Here is a 22447-nt window from a genome sequence, read left to right on the forward strand (position 1 = left end):
TTGTGTTTTCAGCAGAGACAGGGTTTCACCATGTTGGCCAGGCTGGTCTTGAACTCCTGACCTCAAGTGATCTCCCCACCTTGGCCTCCCAAAGTGCTGGGGTTACAGGCATGAGCCACCGTGCCCAGCCTGAAGGTTTCTTTTGTAGCATGTAAAAAAGATTTAATTCATCAAAATATCCACTCACATCCTGATACTTCCTAGAGTAATAATCTTCTGTCTTTAGCTGCTATTTCTGTCCTGTATTTTCATTGCAATTGTATGCTTTTCTTCTTGAATCATTCCCATACATGGATATGGTAACAGCCACATTGGGTGAAGCTTCATCAGTGTCTCCACACTGTATTTTTTCTACCCATCCCAATCTTTTTTCTTTTGAGATGGAGTTTTGCTTTTGTTGCCCAGGCTGGAGTGCAATGAATGGCACAATCTTGGCTCACTGCAACCTCCGTCTCCCAGATTCAAGCAATTCTCCTGCCTCAGCCTCCCTAGTAGCTGGGATTACAGGCATGTGCCTCCATGCCCGGCTAATTTTGTATTTTTAGTAGAGATGGGGTTTCTCCATGTTGGTCTGGCCGGTCTCAAACTCCTCAGCTCAGGTGATCTGCCCGCGTTGGCCTCCCAAAGTGCTGGGATTCCAGTCGTGAGCCACCGCGCCTGGCCCATCCCAATCGTTTAGAAACGTAGTCTGGGTCCTTGTAAAGCACATGGTTGCTTAAAAACATTCCATTACAGCTGCAAACTCCTAATGTGTTCAAGAGGACCTTGCATTTTACGTTTTCAATTTCTTATAAACTTTCACAAAAGCAATGTAAGTAGATAGCTGATCAAGTGTTCTTTGTGGCTTTGAAGAAACGTTAGTACCTTAGGAGATGCCCTTTACCAGCAGCCCGTTAATACTTGGTTTATTTTATTTTTATTCATACGTCTGAGCTGGATTCTATAGGGAGAAATGAAAAATGTTTTATAGGCAAAATGTTATGAGATATCTGCTAATATCATAGGCAAAAGTATTTTTGCAATATGTATTATATCTCATTAATTTAATGGTATCCAGTAGAATATAATATCCTTTTACTAGAGGTTTTTTAAATAGAAGTATCTTTTCATTACAGTTTAAAAGATGATTGTAAAGTTTCATATAAGTCAAGCACGCAGTTGTTAATTTTAGCAAGATGAAACTTCTCAGACCCACATGCTAAGAGTGACCAGATTTACTGGCCCTTCACACAAATCAAACAACGAAGTTAAACACGACGTTGCTGTTGCTGTTTTTCTTTCCTCTGCCTTCTCCCGCTGTATTCTGTCTCTCACCATCTGTTACCGACAGTTATCAGCATAGAGGAGCCTGTACCTGGAGGTGGATTCATAACTGTTCTTTACCTTCCACATCTACTCGGTCCTGCAAACCGCGAGCTGCACCTCCACCTCCATGCTCTTTTTTTTTTTTTTTTTTTGAGACGGAGTCCCTGTCTCCCATCCTGGAGTGCAGTGGCTTGATCTCGGCTCACTGCAACCTCCTCCCAGGTTCAAGTGATTTTCCTGCCTTAGCCTCCCTAGTAGCTAGAATTACAGGCATGAGCCACTGAGCACAGCCGGACTTATGTTTTGTATCCTCCTCCCCTTGACCCCCTAGTAATTGGTTCATGGCCCACTGGGGGAAAAAAGGTGGTCTTTCACAGCAGATAGTCTGAAAAGCGCTGGTCTGAATTCCTGTATTAGGCTCTGGCCCCGCCTCCATTTATCAGGCTCGTCACTCAGTACTTTCCTTCAGCACTCTTATTCCAAAGTCTATTCGCTCTTCATTCTGTACTTCCTCACCTTTTTATTTGGCCCTGTTTATTTCTTCTCTTGAGATTGCCGCTCCGTGCGCCTCAGGTGTGGGTGGAATGGAGGGAACACACCGTGTCAGAGCTGGGTTACAACGTTCTCTTCTCCAGGGTTCTCTGCTGTAGCAACATTTCCTGCACACCGTGGCTGAAGATAAACACGGCAGCTCAGCAGAGTGAAGACGCCTGAGGCCAGCACTCCTTCGCCCTATCCGAGAAACAAGGGACCCGCCTGACCCTATTGTCCACCCGTTAGTGTGATGAGCAGCTATGGATTTCATCTGTGTTTCCCGGGCAGGGGGCATGTAGGTGTGGAAATGGATACTACCAATTGGATTGGCTGATTTAATACCTCATGAATATCAGTACCTTCATGAGTATTTTGTGTTTCCTCTGGTCTTGTGCATATTTGGTGGTTATAAGTGCTTTCATTCCTTCCTGTGTTTACCACACAGATGCCCTGTTTACTTTCTCTGTGTCTAACTTCTCAAGCTGTTTGCTCTGTACTTATTTTCATCTCTCTTATTTGTATCTTTGATTTTCTGTAATGGAATTGGATATTCTTAAATATTCATGCATTACACCTCTCCACAATAGAAGTAACCTTCATTCCTCTGACTCTCAAAGAAATTGGTTGTCACCGATCACATTCTTCTTTTTAGCAAAGTTTTTCTGAGAGAAGAGGAATGTTAGTTAGGGCGGGGTTTATAGACACGTCATACAATAAATTACCTGCTAGAGTATCAGCTCTTCTATTTTTATTTTCCACTTTTAGAATACGTAGTCCTTAGGGCATGTTGTGTCTCATCTGTCTCTCTCTTGCCCCATTGTATTTAGTATATGGATCTTTGTTGTAGACACTCAAAGTTGATTACCCAGAAGGCTGGTTTAGTTAAAGTGCTCAACCTCTGAGGTCAGAGTTCAGTGTCATGTGGAGACTTATTTGCTTTGTTTCATGTCCTCATGGTAACCTTGAATGCTGGCCAAAAGGCTTTTGGTTACAAAGAGCGCGGTAAGACAAAGCATTAGCACTTGTATTGCATAAGCAGTTTGAAACCAGTGTTCCTCTGAATGTGCAGCAGGAGCATCTTGTTCCCATTCAGAGGGCAACATTATATCATAATTTTTCAAGATAAGAAAAAGTAGACAGTGAGGATGGCAGAAGAAAATATATGTGAATTTGCCTGTAACTATACTTTTTTCTTTTTTCTTTTTTTTTTTTTTGAGACGGAGTTTCGCTCTGTCGCCCGGGCTGAAGTACAGTGGCTGGATCTCAGCTCACTGCAAGCTCCGCCTCCCAGGTTCCCGCCATTCTCCTGCCTCAGCCTCCCGAGTAGCTGGGACCACAGGAGCCCGCCACCTCGCCTGGCTAGTTTTTTGTATTTTTTAGTAGAGACAGGTTTCACCGTGTTAGCCAGGATGGTCTCGATCTCCTGACCTTGTGATCCGCCCGTCTCGGCCTCCCAAAGTGCTGGGATTACAGGCTTGAGCCACGGCGCCCAGCCAACTTTTTTCTTCATTTTAAGAGGCAAGGTGTTGCTCTGTTTCCCAGACTGGAATGAAGGGAGGGTCATAGCTCACTGCTGCCTTGAACTCCTGGCCTCAAGCAGTCTTCCCACTGCAGCTTCCAGAGTAGCTAGGACCACAGGCACACGCCACCAGAGTAGCTAGGACCACGGGCACACACCACCATGCTCAGCTAATATTTTAGATTGTCTGTAGAGATGAGGTCTCGCTTTAAGGCCCAGGCTGGTCTTAAATCCCTGGTCTCAAGTGATCCTCGCAGAGTACTGAGCCACCATGCCCAGCCACATACGTTGGCTTTCTTGTATAGGTATAAGAATTCAGTCATGTATCTATGTTAGAAGAATCTGAAATTGCTAAGAAATAATGTGAAATTTCAAATTAACTTATATAAGTCAACTTTTTTTTTTTTTTGAGCCGGAGTCTTGCTCTGTCACCCAGGCTGGAGTGCAGTGGCGCGATCTCTGCTCACTGCAAGCTCCGTCTCCCAGGTTCACACTATTCTCCTGCCTCAGCCTCTCGAGTAGCTGGGACTACGGGCGCCGCCACCTCGCCCAACTAATTTTTTGCATTTTTAGTAGAGACAGGGTTTCACCATGTTAGCCAGGATGGTCTCGATCTTCTGACCTCATGATCCGCCCGTCTCGGCCTCCCAAAGTGCTGGGATTAGAGGCGTGAGCCACCACGCCCAGCCAAGTCAACATTTTAATAATTAATTTTCTTTAAGTGAAATAAACCAGAGGCAAGGGTTTTAAAATCTGCTTTCACACGTCCACATGAAGCGGGAAGAAGAATGGCAGTGCAGTCAAGAATAAAGGAGGAGCACAAATGAAAATTGGTGTTGAGTCTTTCCATTATGATGAAAAAATTCCAGCATAGGTGTCGGTCTTACGGATATTTTGTACTCAAGTAGAAGATTAAGGTATAGGATTCTTTTAGCTAGATTGTGGATGATTTGCATGATGAGATTGATTTGAAGACAGTGTATGAAACCAAGTCGAATGGAACGGACTATGTAGTGGAACTCATCTCAGTAGACCTTCCCGGCAGCCCTGCAGTCCTCCACAGTTGCCAGGTCAGTTACTGTTCCAGTTTCCCACACCGACTATTTTAAACCTTCTATGTGCTCCCCAGCTCCTTGCTCCCAACATACCACTCCCTCCCTGCCTCCAGTCTGTGGATCTCCTATGCGTCTGTTTCTGCTGTTTTTTCCCCTAGTTTTCTTTTTAAAATCAAGATGTGATCTCTTGCATGCCTGGTTGTTTTGGATTGTATACTGAATATTACATATGAAAAGTTGTGGAAATAATTTGAACCTTTGTTGGATTTTTCTTGCAGAGAGGATTGACTTTAGTTTCTGGCAGGCAACCAGGTTAGAACAGATCACCTTAATTCAACCAGAGATGAGATGATGGATTCTTCTGGGTTAGTCCTTGCGAGCACTGATCTGTTCCAGCCTTGCCTTTTCTTCTGGGGAGTATCGCTTGTAGGTCCCACCAGAAGGCCTGTGGTCCCCTCTTCTTGGAAGACCTCGAACTCTGGTTTTTCCTCCAGCTCTGTGAACCTACTCAGCACTCTGCTCAGCTTTTTCGGCTTCCAAACTGAAGCTTTCTGTCAACTTTTCTAGTTATCGGCAGGAGTCTGCCCTTGCCAGAAGTACATTCTTTCTTCATGTTTGTTTTTGCATTTGTTTAAAATGATGGGGCAGGGTGCTGGCTCAAGTCTGTAATCCCAGCACTTTGGGAGGCCGAGGCGGGTAGATCACTTGAGGTCAGGAGTTCAAGATCATCCTGGCCAACGTGGTGAAACCCTGTCTCTACTAAAAATACAAAACTTAGCTGGGCATGGTGGTGCGTGCCTGTAATCCCAGCTACTCAGGTGGCTGAAGTGGGAGAATCACTTGAACCGAGAGGCAGAGGTTGCAGTGAGCGAAGATCACACCACTGCATTCCAGCTTGGGCAACAGAGACTGTGTCTCAAAAAAACCCACAAAGAATATATACATACATATGTATACAGCATATGTACATATGGTTTATGAACAGATATACCTACAGTGGGTATACGCATTATCAGTTTCGTTGCCTAGGCTGGGTGTGGTGGCTCACATCTGTAATCCTGGCACTTCGGGAGGCTGAGGTGGCAGGATCACTTGAGGCCAAGAGTTTGAGACCAGACTGGGCAGCATAGTGAGACTCTGTTTCTACAAAAAATTTAAAAATTAGCTGGATGTGATGGCACGCACCTGTAGTCCCAGCTATTTGGGAGGCTAAGGTGGAAGGATTGCTTGAGCCCAGGAGTTCAAGGCTGCCGTGAGCTATGACCTTGCCACTGCACTCCAGCCTGGGGGACAAAGTTAGACTATGTCTCTGGCGGGGGGGAATATATGTGTGTGTGTGTGTGTGTGTGTGTGTGTGTATGTATATGTATATTACTGATAGTGTGCTTATAATAAGCAAAGATATATGGTATATCTTTGATATGTATCTTCATTATATAGTATATATAATATATACCTTTTATTATATATTTGATATATATTATATATAAAGCTATATATCTTTGACATATCTATATATGATACATATACAAGCTCTATCTTATGCATCTCATCTATATTAACCATATGAGGTATATAAATAAGATATATAGATATATAAAAGATATATATCAAAGATATATCAAATATATAACATATCTTTTATCTGTATCTATATATGATATATATGCAAGCTATATCTTATGTATCTCGCATATATCTTAGCTATATCTGAGATACATAGATAATATATAAATAGTACACCACCAAAGTTTGGAGACTCTTGCATGTTAGTCCCTCTTTAACGTGATATTGATTCGGTAAGTGCCTGTGGCCTGCCTGGTAAAAATTTTTCTAAATGCACAAAGATGAATGTCAGGTATCTTATGAATGTCAGATAATTTCTAATGGGGTGGTTATATAGCCCAACATATAAACCTGAAGAAATGAACTCATAATATTAAAGGAATGCAGCAAATCAAGAGTCTTATTGGTGGGTTTTATGTATTTGCTGTGTAACCTATTTTTCTACATTTGACATATTTGAAAAACATCTCAAGATATTGGAAATGTTCATTTTGTGGCCTCCTTAAAGTAGCAATTTGGTATTTACAACATATATATCTGAAAACAGCTGGTTTTTAAAAGTAATATAAAAATGATTATAGTGGTTAAGGATACAGGCTCTGGAATCAGATTCTAAATTGAATCCTGACTTTGCCAGGTAATAGCAGTGTGACCGAGGCCTATGTGTTTCATCTTTCTATTGTTGTTTACTTCTGTAAAAAATGGAAATAATTTTAGAACTACTTTATAGGACTTACAGGGGTTAAATTATATATATGTAACAAACTTAAAACACTGACACTTACTAAATCTTCAATTAATGTTAAAGAGATGGAGTCTTGCTGTGTTGCCCAGGCTGGTCTCGAACTCCCCGGCTGAAGCAAGCTTCTCACCCCAGCCTCTTGAGTAGCTGACACTACAGGCACACCACTGTGCCTGACTAGTCTTAGCATTTTATTCAGATAATGAAAGCTATTTTGTCAGACATCTTAAAAGAAGGTTCTAATAATTTGCTTTTGCCATAGTATTTTCAAAAAATTGACATTTTAAAACAATATATAGTTTTATATGTCTATTTAATGAGTCATGTGTAAGACAGTTTCCATGAGGATGTATAGTTGATACAGGCAGTAAACATGATTTTTGTTTTAAAAGAGTCGGCTATAGTCTGAACCAAAGTATTTTCAAGTCTTAGATTCTGTTGGTTGCGGCTTAAAAGTATGATTGCAGTACATTTTTACAACAAAGAGGTATTTAAAACCGAATAAGCACAATTTGGATGTGTTTACTTCTCTTTTGTTTACTGAAGTAGAACTTGTATATATCTGTGCATAAGAGAGGGACAAGGGAAGAGAGGTGACTCTTTATCTTTGTACTGCTTGAGTATACCCACAGTGAGGCTTTTGACCTGTCATTCCCATCTATGTAATGGATTTTGAACTCAAAAGCCCTGTAAATACATAAGCTATCTTGAACCAAGCCCCATTATGAAAGGCAGGATTGAGGAATATGAAACAAATTATGCTTCCTTTCATTCACTTTGCCCCAAGGTTTTTTGGGGAATATGAGTCACACAGTTTCAGTTAATTTCTTCATATTTTTAACAGTGCTTTCTCTTCATAACTGAAAATCTGTATTTGATGTTGTTTTTCCCTTAAAATCATTACCTTCACATTTATTCTTATTTTTCCTTTCGTATCTTGTAACTTTGTCACATTTTTATCCTTCTTGCATACCTCATAGCATACATTTTCTCATCTATGGCTTTTCTTTTTGCTAAATGAAGAACTAAATCTTGATGAAATTATATTTTTTATTCTTATTAAAGAAATTTTAAAACAATGTGATTTACTTTTGTACTGTATTATTATGTAGAAATTTAGGTATTTAGAGTGATTACTGAAAGGCTGTTTTACTAATTTTAATTACAATACTATTTAACTTTCATGAAGTGCCAGGGATATTTTGAATATGGGGAAGTACAAAAAAAAGGAACAGCATGATCTAGTGATTTTCATTGTGAATATGGGAAATAAGGAGGTAAAAATTAATTTTAAATAGTACCTATTTCCTTCAACAAGTATTTGCATTTGTTTAATTACAGTAATAATAATATCTATATCCAGGAAATACCTGTAGCACAACTTGTGTTAGCAAAGGAAGAATCTAAAGTGGAGTGATTCACCATGAGCCATATTTGGCTGCTGTGGCACTGCCAAGGCAATGTCATAGACAGCAGTGTTGTCCAATAGAAATATGTGAGACATATATGTAGTTTTGTTGTCTAGTAACCACATTAAAAATCTTCAAAGGGAGAAATTAATTTTAGTAATAGTTTATTCAATATATCTAAAGTATTATTTCAACATGTAATCCATATGTAGAATTAATGAATTCTTTATATTGATTTTATTCATACTAAATCATTGAAATATGGTATGTATTTTATAAATATAGCACATCTTAATTTGGACACAATTTTCATTGGAAATGCTTGAACTACATTTCAATTTCATAAAATGTACAGGTGAAAAACATTCACATACCCGTTATTCCAAACACACTTAAGTTTTTCAGTAACTGAATTGATGTCCATTCAAAAATTTAAATTTGGCCGGGCGCAGTGACTCACGCCTGTAATCCCAGCACTTTGGGAGGCCGAGGTGGGCGAATCATGAGGTCAGGAGATTGAGACCATCTTGGCTAACATGGTGAAACCCCGTCTCTACTAAAAATACAAAAACTAGACGGGCGAGGTGGCGGCGCCTGTAGTCCCAGCTACTCGGGAGGCTGAAGCAGGAGAATGGTGTGAACCCGGGAGGTGGAGCTTGCAGTGAGCCGAGATTGTGCCACTGCACTCCAGCCTGGGTGACAGAGCGAGACTCCATCTCAAAAATAAATAAATAAATAAATTTATTAAAATTTATAAAAATGAAAAATTGAGTCCCTCAGTGTGTGTTCATATTTCAGATACTCAGTAGCTGTGTGTGGTTAGTGGCTACCATTTTGAATAGCATAGGTGTAGAATAGAGCAAACAGTTGAAGATGTCAGCTAAGGAACCCTGAATCATTATTACTATATTTTGAGACACAGTCTTGCTCTGTTGCCCAGGTTAGAGTGGTGAGATCATAGCTTGCTACATCCCAGACTCAAGTGATCTTCCCCCTTCAGCCAAGTAACCGGGACTGGAAGCATACACCACTGCACCTGGCTAATTTTTATTTTTAGTGGAGACGTGGGGGTCTCACTGTGTTGCCCAGGCTGGTCTTGAACAACTGAGCTCAGACGATCCACCCGCCTCAGCCTCCCAAAGTGCTGGAATTACAGATGAGCCACCGTGCCTGGCCTAGCATATGTTATTACATTGAACTTAGGAGAATGACATTTTATATGAAGTTTGTATCTAAATTCCAAATGATCTGCATTATTTTCAGAAAACAGTTTGGAGATCGTTGTTACCTTCTGTGGTCCTCACTCGGGGGTCCTCAGGCTGAGATACTATTAATTCCTAGAAACTGCCTTCTGGCATACTGCCTGCAACTGCCTGCTGTGGTCGGCACTCATCAGTGGGATGTGAAATCAACCTGGGGATCTTGATCAGCGTTTTTTAAATATATGAAATCGTATTGAATGGAATAAAGAACATATCAGAGTGATTCACCTGTGTTAAGTTTTAGCTGTGTAAATGTATGATTTTGTGGGTTCAGGAGCTCAGTGAAAAATGAATTTTTTATTGTGTGTCACAAAGTTTTTGACCATCATCCCTCTGAGGCATACTTTTGATTGCTGTTGTACTGAATATTGCGTCAGGGTATATTTGTTTAAACAAAGAGTGTTAATCAGAGAAGAAAACTACAGATTTAGCAATGAGATGTAAGTGGTATTAGAACCTGTCTAATGAGTAAAGTGGTAAAAATAAATGTTAAGTGGAATGGAATGTCAGTGATAAACAGAATCATATGGATGTGGTCACTTTCTTTTTTGAGACAGGGTCTTGCTCTGTCACCCAGGCTGGAGTGCAGTGGTGAGATCTTGGCTCATTGCAACCTCTGCCTCCCAGGTTCAAGCTAGTCTCCTGCCTCAGCCTCCCAAGTACCCAGGATTACAGATGCCCACCACCATGCCCAGCTAATTTTTGTATTTTTTTAAGTAGAGATGAGGTTTCACCATGTTGGCCAGGCTGGTCTCGAACTCCTGACCTCAAGCAATGCGCTTGCCTCGGCCTCCCAAATCACCAGGATTACAGGCATGAGCCATCACACACGGCCTTGGACGTGGTCACTTTCTTCCTCAGTTCTGAATTGGCTGGGAATAGACAAATTTGAACTTGGTGTTAATAAACTATGTTATTAGTTTGGTGACTATATCCCTCTAAATGTTGGTTTGGCTATAAATCAAATTTAAATTTGGGCTTGAATCTTTATTCTTCAGAAGGATCTTGACTTCAAAAGTAAAAGTATAGTATTTATCTGATTTGTATGAAATACAGAAAAATGGCACCCATAGTCTTAAAGCATTTCAATGAAATACTACATATTTCACTATGTATTCCCATAAATGATTTTTAAAAATTTTAGTAATACCTAATGTTTAATCTCTTTGGACATCCATTAAGGATGTGTAAAAAATGAAGTCAAATCCTATCCAGAATTGAGATATGCTTTTGGTAAAATGGAGATTTTTTTTTTTTCTTAGCCTGTTACTTTAAATTGTTCATTTATTTAATGTTCTTCCTTAAAGTTTGGGGGTTCTCGTGTTTTGTATAAGCCTCACTTTAATATGGTTGTTTGAAATTCTTAAGCTGTAGAGAGGCAATGCATCAAATGATTTTTATACAGTGTACATGTTTGGAATGCTTTCTTGCCACAAGAGTCTGGAATCTTGGGCAGCACTCGCTGTTGTGCTTTTAAAAGACAAAATATGCCACAATCAGTGCTGTAGCAGTGATTGTAGCATGTCACTGTTTCTTTTGTGAGAATTTGTATAGACTTAGGGATTACTACAAAATAACTTTACTGTTTAGATACAGCAAATAAGTTTGAATGCAGTCTCAACTAATAATCCTCAGGTCCCACGCACTATTAGCACACATTTTAAAATACTGTGTATTAACTGGGCGTCTTTCTCCTTGTGAATTTTCTCTTGCCCAAGTGCTTTGTAGTGAGATACTAGGTATACCAGAAGATCAGCCTGTTGAAATGCTATTCCTGTAGCATTAAGGGAGAGGAAAGAGGAAGAGACAAAAATAAACGTTTAATTTATAACTGTTTCTAAAAACAGTAAGACTATACGGATTATAAACCCCATTAGGAAGTTTATCCTATTGCTTAAGTTAAGGCATTTGTATTGAAATGTGTTAGGGATGCAGACAGAAGCCAAATATTGTGCAATGGGTCCCTTTGCCTCTCAGAATAGGGGCAGGGATGCAGCTGGGATTCCATGAGTCTGACTTTCCCCCTTTCAGAGAGAAACAGTGGAAAATTGTTTCCTTACTCTTTCATGAATCTAGTAAGTACAAGGCCCAGGGCTAAACATTGCAAAGAATGAAAATTATCTATGCCTGGGTTATGAGTGTTCAAATGGCTTAAATCTAGTATGACATATATACAAAAATACAAAGTGCAGAGCCATATTTGGGAAGGACAGAATGACAACCGTGCTGTTGTACATTATGTGTGGGTCTTTGTGATGGAGAAATCAGGGAAGGCAAACTAGGGTAAGTGACTTTTGAGCCAGACCTTGATGCATTATTAGGAATCCCTTTCCTTTCCCTTTCCGTTTCCCTTTCCTTCCCTTCCCTTCCCTTCCTTTCCCTCCCCTCCCCTTCCCCTTCCCCTTCCTCCTTCCTTCCTTCCTTCCCCCTTCCTTTCTTTTTTCCTTTCATTTTCTTTCCTTTCCCTTTCTCTCTCTCCTTCCTTTCCTTTCTTCTTTTTTTTCTTCCTTTCTCTTCTTCTTTTCTTTTCTTTCACAAAGTCTCCCTCTGTCACCCAGGCTAGCATGCAATGGTGCAATCTCAGCTCACTGCAGCCTCCACCCCTCAGGTTCAAGCGATTCTTCTGATTCAGTGTCCCTAGTAGCTGGGACTACAGGCATGCACCACTACGCCTGGCTAATTTTTGTATTTTTAGTAGAAATGGAGTTTCACCATGTTGGCCAGGGCTGGTCTTGAACTCCTGACCCTAAGTGATCCACCTGCCTCACATCTCAAAGTGCTCGGGTTACAGGCATGAGCTGCAGCACTTGGCCAGGTATCTTTATTTCTTAAACTACAGCATATTCACACCTTGGATAGAGCATGAAAGTCAGTATTAGAAAATATTTTATAAAATTATCTTATGAGTTAAATTATGTCATCACAAGAGTTGCAGGTAAAATGTGTTGAGGCCCACAGAAATGGATATGTACTGTACTGGTAATAGCGACTTTACTTAAATAGTATATCCTCCCTGCACCCACCCACTTAAGAAAGTTTCCGACAGAAGTTGAGCTATATAGGAAGTGATATACTGTGTGGATCCACTACTTCGCGGGGAAAGAGAGAAGCCCTTCCAGGAACCTGAACTTGTTGGTCATTAGATTTGTGTCCTGTGTTGTAGGGTAGATCCCTAATTGGGGCGTACCATAGCTGGAATGTAATATAAGTTATTCTCTCCCTGTTGTCCATGTCAGGATTATAACTGGTCTAAATTCCATTTCTAAACTTACTAGCTGAGGGACTCGATGAGATACAAGTCTTGGCTTCTTATCAGTAAAATGGCACTAAAATTACTCTCTGCTAGGGTCATTGCAAGAATTGAATAGGAGTGTTAGGCTAAATAGTTTTAAGTCAGGGCTTGGGCACATGACACTCAACAAAGCTGTAAATATGATCTGTAACTTCATACTTACCAAAGAGTCTTTCGATGTTTTGGATTTTAGTTTTTCTTAAAGAGACAGGGTCTTGCTATGTTACCCAGGCTGATCTTGAACTCCTGGCCTCAGTCTCCCAAATGCTGGAATAACAGACATGAGCCACCAAGTCCAGCCACAGCAAGAAGTCTTAATGACTAATTTCTAGGTTTCTTAGTCGTCTGAAACAGAGTGCTCAGAATGGATATTAAACACTCCAGGAACTGAATGAGAGATCGCTATCATAAATTCATCCTTCAGCCTTCTGCAGTGATGCTGCTTAGCATCAGTCTGTTGTTAGGAACCTCATCATTTCTGGGATGTCTGGAAAAGCTGTCACTGAACCTGCGGTAAGGCTAAGGCCTCAGTCGAGTAAACCTATCAGTGCTTTATATCAACCTGTGAGATTTGGGAAGTAATAACTTTTATTGAGCTTTTACTGTGGGCCAAATACTCCACTAAGTGCTTTACCAGCAGCGTTGACTAAGCTTCAAAAATGACTCCTTGCGGTCAGTGTTACAGTTCTTCAGTGTTCCAGATAAGAAAACTGAGGCTCGTGGATGCTAAGTAACTTTACTAAAGTTGCAAAAACAGCTTGTTAAATGGCAGAGTCAAACGCGAACCCAGGTCTGCCTGCACTCTTACCCGTGATGCTGTACCTCCTGGGGTCCAATGTCAGGAGGAACTAGTTTCAGGTCCAGTTCCACTTCTTGCCGGGAATATGATCTTAAGTTATTTTCCTCTTTGAGTTTCAGATTTTTTGTCTAAAACCCTGTGAATACCCACGATGTAGGCTTGCTTTGAGCACCAGAAAGAAGGTATCAGGTATGAGGTTCCTGCCACAGTTTCCGTTTTGTTCTGTCTGTTGAGACAGGGTCCGGCTCTGTTGTCCAGGCTGGAGCGCAGTGGCACGATCATGGCTCACTGCACCCTCTACCTCCTGAGCTCAATTGATCCTGCCATCTCAGCCTTCTGAGTAGCTGGGACTGTGGGTGCACATTACCACATCTGGCTCATTTATAAAAATGTATAGAGAGAGAGACAGGGTCTCACTGTGTTGCCCAGGCTGGTCCCAAACTTCTGGACTCCAATGATCCTCCAACCTTGTCCTCCCAAAGTGCTGGAATTGCAGGTGTGACCCGCTGTACCTGGCCCCGGCACAGTTTCTGTTGCATGATAGAGCCTCAGCAGGACGTGACTGTTACTGTTTTGGGCTCTCTATACAGTGCTTTCTAGTTCTACCATCCCCTGTGGCCTGTGACCTCCATGTCTCTTGAAGGTAAAAGTAAAAGCTTATGCTTTCAATTGCAGATAGGTGTTAGAATACCTCTTAATTACATAAATGGGAAAACAGCTGAGGATGTTACCAGTTTCACAGATCAGTAGAGATATGTAGTACATATTTTAAGGAAAATAATACCAGCCAGATTTAGATATTTTAGTATCTGAGTTGCAAAATATGATGAAAATATATGATGTACGTAGCAAGACGAGCTGCAGACAAAATTCCTCCAACACCAGATTAAAGAAGGGAGAGGCTTCATTTGGCCGGGAGCGTCAGCAGACTCGCGTCTTAAGAGCCGAGCTCCCTGAAAAAGAAATTCCTGGCCTATTTAAGGGCTCACAGCTCTAAGGGGTCCATGTGAAAGGGTCGCGATGGATCAGCAAGCGTGGGGAACGTGACTGGGGGCTACATGCAGCAGCTAACAGAACAGAAAGTTTTGCAGGGCTTCCTCATACAGTGTCTGGAATTTACAGATAACACAAGTAGTTTAGGTCAGGGGTTAGTATTATTTTTTTAGCCGCCAGGGTCGGGTGGGGGTGCCAAGGCCGTCTGGCTTTTTATCTTTTGTTTCTTTCTAATTTTTTGCTTTCTCCCTTTTCTCCTATCTTATAAACTAGGCAAAAGTGGGGGAGAGGAGGGTAGCAGGAGAAGCGGTGGTCTCCTTCCTTAATGGTATAGGGAAAATATTTTATTTTGTACTTCTCATGTTTTTAAATACTATACTTTATATACATGTTTCTAAAGATTAAGCGTTTCTACTCATTAAGTTGAAGAATCTTTAGAAGTCCTCTCACTGAGGTTTTTTTCCAGAATTACTGGAATATTTCTTTCATACCTACCATTTTTCTTAAAATGTAATATACTTTTAGATAATAAGAGGAGATAAAAGATGACTGATAAAGGGCTTGCAGTCTGTTTTGTTAATTTTAAAAATATTAGTGGTATTCTTCAAGCAGATTTAGCTTTTCTTCCAATTCTACACTAAGAGTAGCCTAGAGTTAACCATGGCTTTTTTTTTTTTTTTTTGTAAGTCTTCAAAAGGATTTTGATGACAACTCTAAAGTACGTTCCAGGGCTTATTTTTAGGAAATAAAAGAGATAATGATAGTATAAATATATGCTACCTGAACTTCCCCTTACATACTTTTTTCTAAGTTATTTTAGAGAAAATCTGTAAACATTTTCATTTCCAAATATTGCTGCTGTTTAGCCAGGGAAGAACTTATACAACTAGCTTTCAGTTGTCTGCTAAGTGTCCAGGGATCAACATGAGACCAATTTCAGCACGTAACCTATTTAACTAGTCATTTCATTAAGGCAGCGGTCCTAACCTGGTGCACATTAGACTCACCTAGAGGACTTCAAAAATAGCGGTGCCTAGGCTCCATCCTCAGAGATCCCAATGGAATGGTCTAGAACAGAGTGTGGGCGGCTCTAGGCTCCATCCTCAGAGATGCCAATGGAATGGTCTAGAACAGAGTGTGGGCGGCTCTCAGGTGATTATCTTGAGGAGCCAATGGAATGGTCTAGAACAGAGTGTGGGCGGCTCTCAGGTGATTATCTTGAGGAGCCAGGGCTGACTCCTATGGTGTTCAGGTGAGAACCAGCTGAGTTTGGGGCTGGGTTGCGTATGCTGAAAGGGAATGAACTGAAGTCATTTCCTTCTCTTCCCTATTTACAGTGAAACAACCTAAGAGGAGGGGAAAATCGGAGCTCACTGAGAATCTGCAAAGGTTAGAAAATGAAGTAGCTCTTTTCTTTTTGTCATTGTAGACATGGAAGGTCTTTAATATAACTCTAAATGGTTCAGCAGAGGATGCTCTAATGGATGACAGCGATACTCCTACATATAATCTGCAAATAGAACCACAAGATGGATGTCATCCTGGTGACAGCGTGGAAAGGAGTGTGACCTGCCTGCCTTCTGCATCAGATGAAAATGAAAATCAGCTTGATGGGGACAGGCCTGACCATCTGACCAGCAGTGACAGTGCAATGGGAAAGCCCCAAGTGTCTGAGCAGGACAGTCTCAATAATAATGAAAGCTGCATATTGAGCGGCGAGGTGGCTGCAGGTGAGAACTCAGAAAACACCCTTTGTGAAGGCTCCAGAGATGAGCAGGCCTTCTTGGGAAAGGACAAAAAAATACCTGGAAAAAGAAGTCCAAGAAGCAAAAAAGGGACTGCTAAGAAGATACCACCAGGTATTTTTTAAAATAGTATTTATTCTTTTCTTTAATTAATTAAAAATGAACCTCCTTCCCTCCCATACTGTCTTTACTGTCCTACATCTTGCTTCTTTCTTAAGCTATTCTGGAGCTAATTCCACCACAGCACAAGTAGATCCAACTGAGTGATACTCCGTGCGTGTGATAACGTCTCCACACTGTTCCACTGTATGGTGTAACAGTTTTTTAAATCATTTCCTTATGGCCCTTCCCAATATTTTACTATCATAAACAGTGCTGAGGCCGGGTACAGTGCCTCACGCCTATAATTAGCACTTTGGGAGGCTGAGATGGGTGGATTACCTGAGGTTGGGGTTCAAGACCAGCCTGGCCAACATGGTGAAACCCCATCTCTACTAAAAATACAAAAAATTAGCTGGATGTAGTGGCGTGTGCCTGTAATTCCAGCTACTCTGGAGGCTGAGGCAGGAGAATCGCTTGAACCCGGGAGGCAGAGGTTGCGGTGAGCCGAGATCGTGCCACTGCACTCCAGCCTGGCTACAGAGTGACACTTCGTCTCAAAAAAAAAAAAAAAAAAGTGCTGAAATTGACATCCTTTGTACATGTTTTCACATTAGGTACTTTAAATATATGCAGTCTCCCTCCGTTATAAATTGGACCATTTTCTACCAATATCAACCTTAAAAATTGCCTTGTGTCATTCCTGTGGCTTTGACCCCTAACCTGTGAGTTTCGATGCTAGTATGACCTCTTCATAGATCTTTCCATCTCATTCAGCAGGTAAATAAAGTACATGAACATATATTAATATACAATTTAATATGTAGTGTTGAATAAGACATCTGGTTCTAATTATCTGTATCACTTTGGTTAAAAAGTAATTCAGAGTATTTCTCATTTGTGTATGCAGTTTGGCAGTTGAAGTTTAGAGCTATGGAATTTTTGGCCTGAATCACAGGGCCCCCTTGGGAAAAGGCAGCCTCTGGTTATTTTTGATCAGAAACACGTGAGCCTAGAAAGTTTTGGTATGCCCTAGACTGGATTCCTTAGTGCAGCATCGCTTTACCCAAGCCAACAGATTTTACATCAGACTCTAGTGAACTAAGTGGAATGTCTCTTCATCTTCTGTTCTCTTCTTTGGTTAATTAGAAATATATCTGTCTATATCATATTTTTTATTTGTATTTTTAAAATTTGAAGTAAAATACAAAACTTTTCAGTTTCTACAAATTAATCCATATTTATTCTATAAGATAATTTGAAAACTTTTTAATATAATTCATAATCTGGCTTTCTGGTTAATGTAACTCATAATTTGGCTTTTCATGTCCCTGTATCCTTTTCTTAGGAGACTTAAAATAATTTGTAACTAGGGATATGAAAGCTTTTTTTTTTTTTTTTTTTTGAGATGAGCCGTGCTCTGTCACCCAGTATGGAGTGCAGTGCAGTGGCGTGATCTCGGCTCACTGCAACCTCCGCCTCCCGAATTCAAGCAATTATCCTGCCTCAGACGATTATCCTGCCTCAGCCTCTTGAGGAGCTGGGATTGCAGGCGTGCACCACCACGCCCTGCTTATTTTTTTTGTATTTTTAATAGAGACGGGGCTTCACCATGTTGGCCAGGCTGGTCTCAAACTCCTGACCTGGTGATCTGCCCACCTCTGCCTCCTAAAGTGCTGGGATTAAAGGCATGAGCCACCACGCCCCGCGAAAGCATTTCTTAAAAGATCTAATAAGCAGAGGATATTTACAGTACTATGTATATATAAATCATTCTATAACTATCATTCAAGGGCAAATTCACCAGGCCTCTCAATCTGATTTTGTGATTTTATTTTCAAGACAGCGTTTCACTGTGTCACCCAAGCTGAAGTGCAGTGGCATGACCGTGGCTGTCTGCAGCCTTGACCTCCCAGGCACAAGAGATTCTCCCACTTCAGCCTCTGGAGTAGCTGGAACAACAGGCATGTGCTACCATGCCTGACTAATTTTTCTTTTATTTTTATTTTTGTAGATAAAGGATCTCTCACTGTTGCCCAAGCTGATCTTACATTCCTGGCCTCAAGCAATCCTCCTGCCTAGGCCTCCCAAAGGGTTGGGATTCTAGGCATCTTACGATGTAAGAACTGGTACTTAGTTGCGTATCTATCAGTCAGTCATAGCTTTAAGATTGTGAGTCCTTCTACTCCTCCCTTCCATGGCCTTTCTTCCACTTTCCTTAGGTGTGATTATATTATTATTCTTTTTATTTTAGAGACAGGATCATGCTACTTTGCCCAGGTTAGTTTCAAACTCCTGGGCTCAAGTGATCCTTTAATCTCAGCTTCTTGAATACCTGGGACTACAGGTGTACACCACTGGGCCTAGCTTATAATTTAAAGTTATTTAGTATTCATAATACTGTGAATCACTATCTGCTAATGCATTTGAAATATATGATTTATAAAATCTAGGGATAATCTTTATACAGCTTACTTTAAACATTATTTTCTATATCTTATATAAAGTGAGTTTAAGAGAGTGAGAAAGGCCAGACCTGGTGGCTCACACCTGTAATCCCAGCACTTTAGGAGGCTGACAGGGCGGATCACTTGCAGGAGTGACCAGCCTGGCCAACATGGCAAAACCCCATCTCTAAAAACAATACAAAAATTAGCTGGGCCTGGTGGCATGCACCTGTAGTCCCAGCTACTCAGCAGGCTGAGGTGAGAGAATGGTTTGAGCCTGGGAGGCGGAGGTTGCAGTGAGCCAAGATCCTGCCACTGCACTCCAGTCTAGGCGACAGCACCAGACCTTGTCTCAAAAGAGTAAGAAGACAGAATCAGGAGTTATAAAACCCACGTACAAATCTTACGATTCTAGGTCACTTGGTGAGACTGAAGCAGTCTCTACTTCGTTGTTTTCATCTGCATAATGATGATGTTCATCTACCTAAATCTATGAAATTCCTTTTTAAGCTGTGAGTTTCTTAGATTTCATAGTAGAGGCGGTATACTCTATACTTGAATAAAATTTGGTGATTCGCCTGTAGTGCATCTATAGGGTTTTTATGTTTTAGAGATACATTTTTGTCTTTTAAGTTTTGTTGATAAATTAAAAGAAAGGATACTCCTGTCTGCCTGGGCTGGCCGTGGACGAGGCAGGGCTGAGTGTCCTGGGGTGAGTTAGCAGGGCATGGGTGTTTGAGATGGGGGCCCCTTAATTTGAAACTGAATAGGATTATTTTGGGTGTGGAATTAATCCTTTCTAGATGTGGAAGAGACCTAGAATGGGAAGAAGCTTTAGTATTGCCTGGAAAGCTTCCCTCAGAGTTTAGTTGCTAGGACCGCATCCTAAGAACTCACTTCAGCCTGTCCTCTCTCAGTACGTATCCGTCGCCCGGTCTGAGTAATGTTGTCTCCCTGTGATTTCTCTAGTCAGTCTGTTTCTCTCCATCTTCACTGCCACAGTTGAGCATCATCTTCAGCTGGAGTACTGCAAAAGCCCCTAAATTTGTTTCCCATCTTGCTTCCATCCTCCATGTCAAAAATAATGCAAAGAGTTTCCACATAGGAGTTTAGGCAAGGACGTGTTTACTCTGTTTTTTCGGTTAAATTCTTAAGTAAATAAAGTTTCAAACTACATATATATCCTAAGTAAATAAAGTTTCAAACTTTTCAGACGAGTACTTTTCTAATAATTGAATAGCTTCTCAAATGGGAAATGACATAAAAAACATGACATTCATTGCAAACCGGAAATGCAGTTTTTTGTAGGTAGGTGCTCTTGTAACACTTTTTAGAAAATATAAAATATAGAAATAAAAGACAAAAAAAATAGAAAATGTAAAATAAAGTAAATTTATTTGCTCTTATGCTCCCTTAGCTAGTTTAATTTGTAGTAATTTTTCAGTTACTACTGTCCAAAGGCTAGTACTGGAAAAAAAATGATAGTGCAGGAGTCTTGTCACTGAAAGTCGTGTCACTATTAGGAGACATGTCACTATTTATGGGTTTGCTGGAGGCAGTATTTGTGTCAGTGGCTAAAACCTTGATCTTAGCCTCGGAGAGATCCACTTGTCATTATATAATGAGCTTTTTTTTTTCCTTAAGAGAATTGAATCCCCTTGATACGGTTAACGAAGCAGGATTTCAAGCTGCGTACAACAAGTTTTCACTGTCGGGCGGGCGCGTCGGCTCATGCCGGTAATCGTAGCACTTTCAGAAGCCACTGCGGGAGGACTGCTTGAGCCAAGGAGTTTGCGACCAGCCTGGGCAACACAGGGAGACCTCATCCCTACAAAAAGTAAAATAATTAGCTGGGCATGGAGGCACTCACCTGTAGTCCCGGCTACTTGGGAGGCTGAGGTGGGAGGATCACAGCAACAGTGAGCTGTGTGGTTCCACCACTGCACCCCAGCTTGGGAGACAGAGGGAGATCCTGTCTCAAAAAAGAAAAAGAAAAAATTTTTCACTGTAGTTAAAATGGCAAAGCTTTAGGTAAATATTATCCTAAAAACTAATGGCCATTACTTATTTATTACTATTTTTCACATTACTTCTTACCTGGGGGAGAAAAACAATGGAAATTAATGGTTTTTTTTTAACAGCTTTATTAAGATATAATTCATTTACATACAATTCACCTACTTAAAATATACAATTCACTGAATTTTTGGTATGCTCACAGGGATGTGTAACCATTTCACCACACAAAGAAGCCCTTACATATTAGCACCCACTTCTTACTTCCACTTAGACATCCCAACCCGAGGCAGCCATGAGTCTACTTCCTTTTTCCATAGATTTGTCTACTCTGAACATTGCATATTGGTGGAATCATACAATAAATAGATGGCCTTTGACTGGCTTCTTTCACTTAGCATGTTTTCATGGTTGACCCGTTTTGTAGCATGTATCAGTACTTTGTTCCTTCTTGTGGTCAAAGAATATTCTGTTGCATGGATAGACCGTATTTCATGTAGACATCAGCTGAGGGAAGTTTGGGTTGTTTCCATTTTTGACTGTTCTCCTATGAACGCTGGCCTACAAGTTTTCGTAGAGACATATGTTTTCATTTCCCTTCGTTATATATTTCTAGGAGTAGAATTGCTGGATCATATGGTCACTTTATGCCAAACAGTTTTCCAAAGCAACTGCACCATTTTACAGTCCTGCCAGCACTGTATAAGGGTTACAGTTTCACTACATCTTCACCAACACTTGTTAATATCTGACTATTTGATTGTCTCCATGTAGTTTTAAAAAAATTGTAGTTCATATACCATAAACTTCACCTTTTTAAAGGGTAAATTTAGTGGTTTTAGTATATTCACAAAGTTGTACAATCTAATTCCAGAACATTGGATCCTCCAGGAAGAAATCATGTACCCGTTAGCAGTCACTCCTCATTCTTGCCTTCCCCAACCCCTGGCAACCACTGTCCCGTAAATTTTATATATTTGCATGAGACAAGTTTAGATTATGTGTTTTATGGTTGTCATAACAACGTTAGATATTTACTCAGTACCAGTCACCATAGTATCGAAGCATTTGACAAAACAGTTCAGCAAATGGCGGGAAGCCAGAAATAGGCAGCACATGGAAACTGGGAAGGGAAGACCTTTCTCAGTTGACCTGCCACTGTCAGTGCCCTGACTTGTTTCTCTGGAGGCCTTCACAGTGTGGCCAGCTGAAGGATGACAAGCAGGCTAGAACCTTAGAAAGGATCTTAGAACCTTAGAAAGCCTGCAGTCAGGCTGGTGTAGTGAGAACAAAGACTTTGGATTTGAATCTTGGTTATTTGAGTCTTGGTTCTGCCTGTTTTTACCTGTATGATCTTAGAAAAGGAACTCATTTCCCTGAACCTCTTTTTCTCATCTGTAAGGAAGGCTGATCCTACATATCTTTCAGGATTGTCCTTAGAATGAACCACTCTGTATGTAAACCTCTTTGTAAAGTACCCAGCATAAAATAGGTTCTTCTAAATGGTAGTTGTTGTGTTTATGTGTGTCACAAGATGATATGTATTTATTTATTTATTTATTTAAGACAGGGTTTTATTCTGTCACCTAGGCTGGAGTACAGTGGCGTAATCATGGCTCAAAAACATCCTCGAGTTCCCCGGCTCAGGTGATTCTCCCACCTCA

The 22447-nt window shown here is 40.7% G+C and overlaps 1 protein-coding gene across 2 annotated transcripts in view; it reads left to right on the forward strand.

Moving 5' to 3' along the window:
• CNST (consortin, connexin sorting protein) overlaps positions 1 to 22447 on the forward strand; it is a 122370-nt gene that overhangs the window by 29171 nt on the left and 70752 nt on the right. For both annotated transcript variants that reach the window (XM_011955730.1, XM_011955731.1), the window contains exon 2: positions 15906 to 16335. In XM_011955730.1, coding sequence (XP_011811120.1) covers positions 15957 to 16335 — 379 coding nt within the window. In that variant the 5' untranslated portion in view covers positions 15906 to 15956. The remainder of the gene's footprint in view (positions 1 to 15905; positions 16336 to 22447) is intronic.

This window comes from Colobus angolensis, unplaced genomic scaffold, assembly GCF_000951035.1.
Source record: "Colobus angolensis palliatus isolate OR3802 unplaced genomic scaffold, Cang.pa_1.0 Scaffold40, whole genome shotgun sequence".
Lineage (NCBI taxonomy): Eukaryota > Metazoa > Chordata > Mammalia > Primates > Cercopithecidae > Colobus > Colobus angolensis.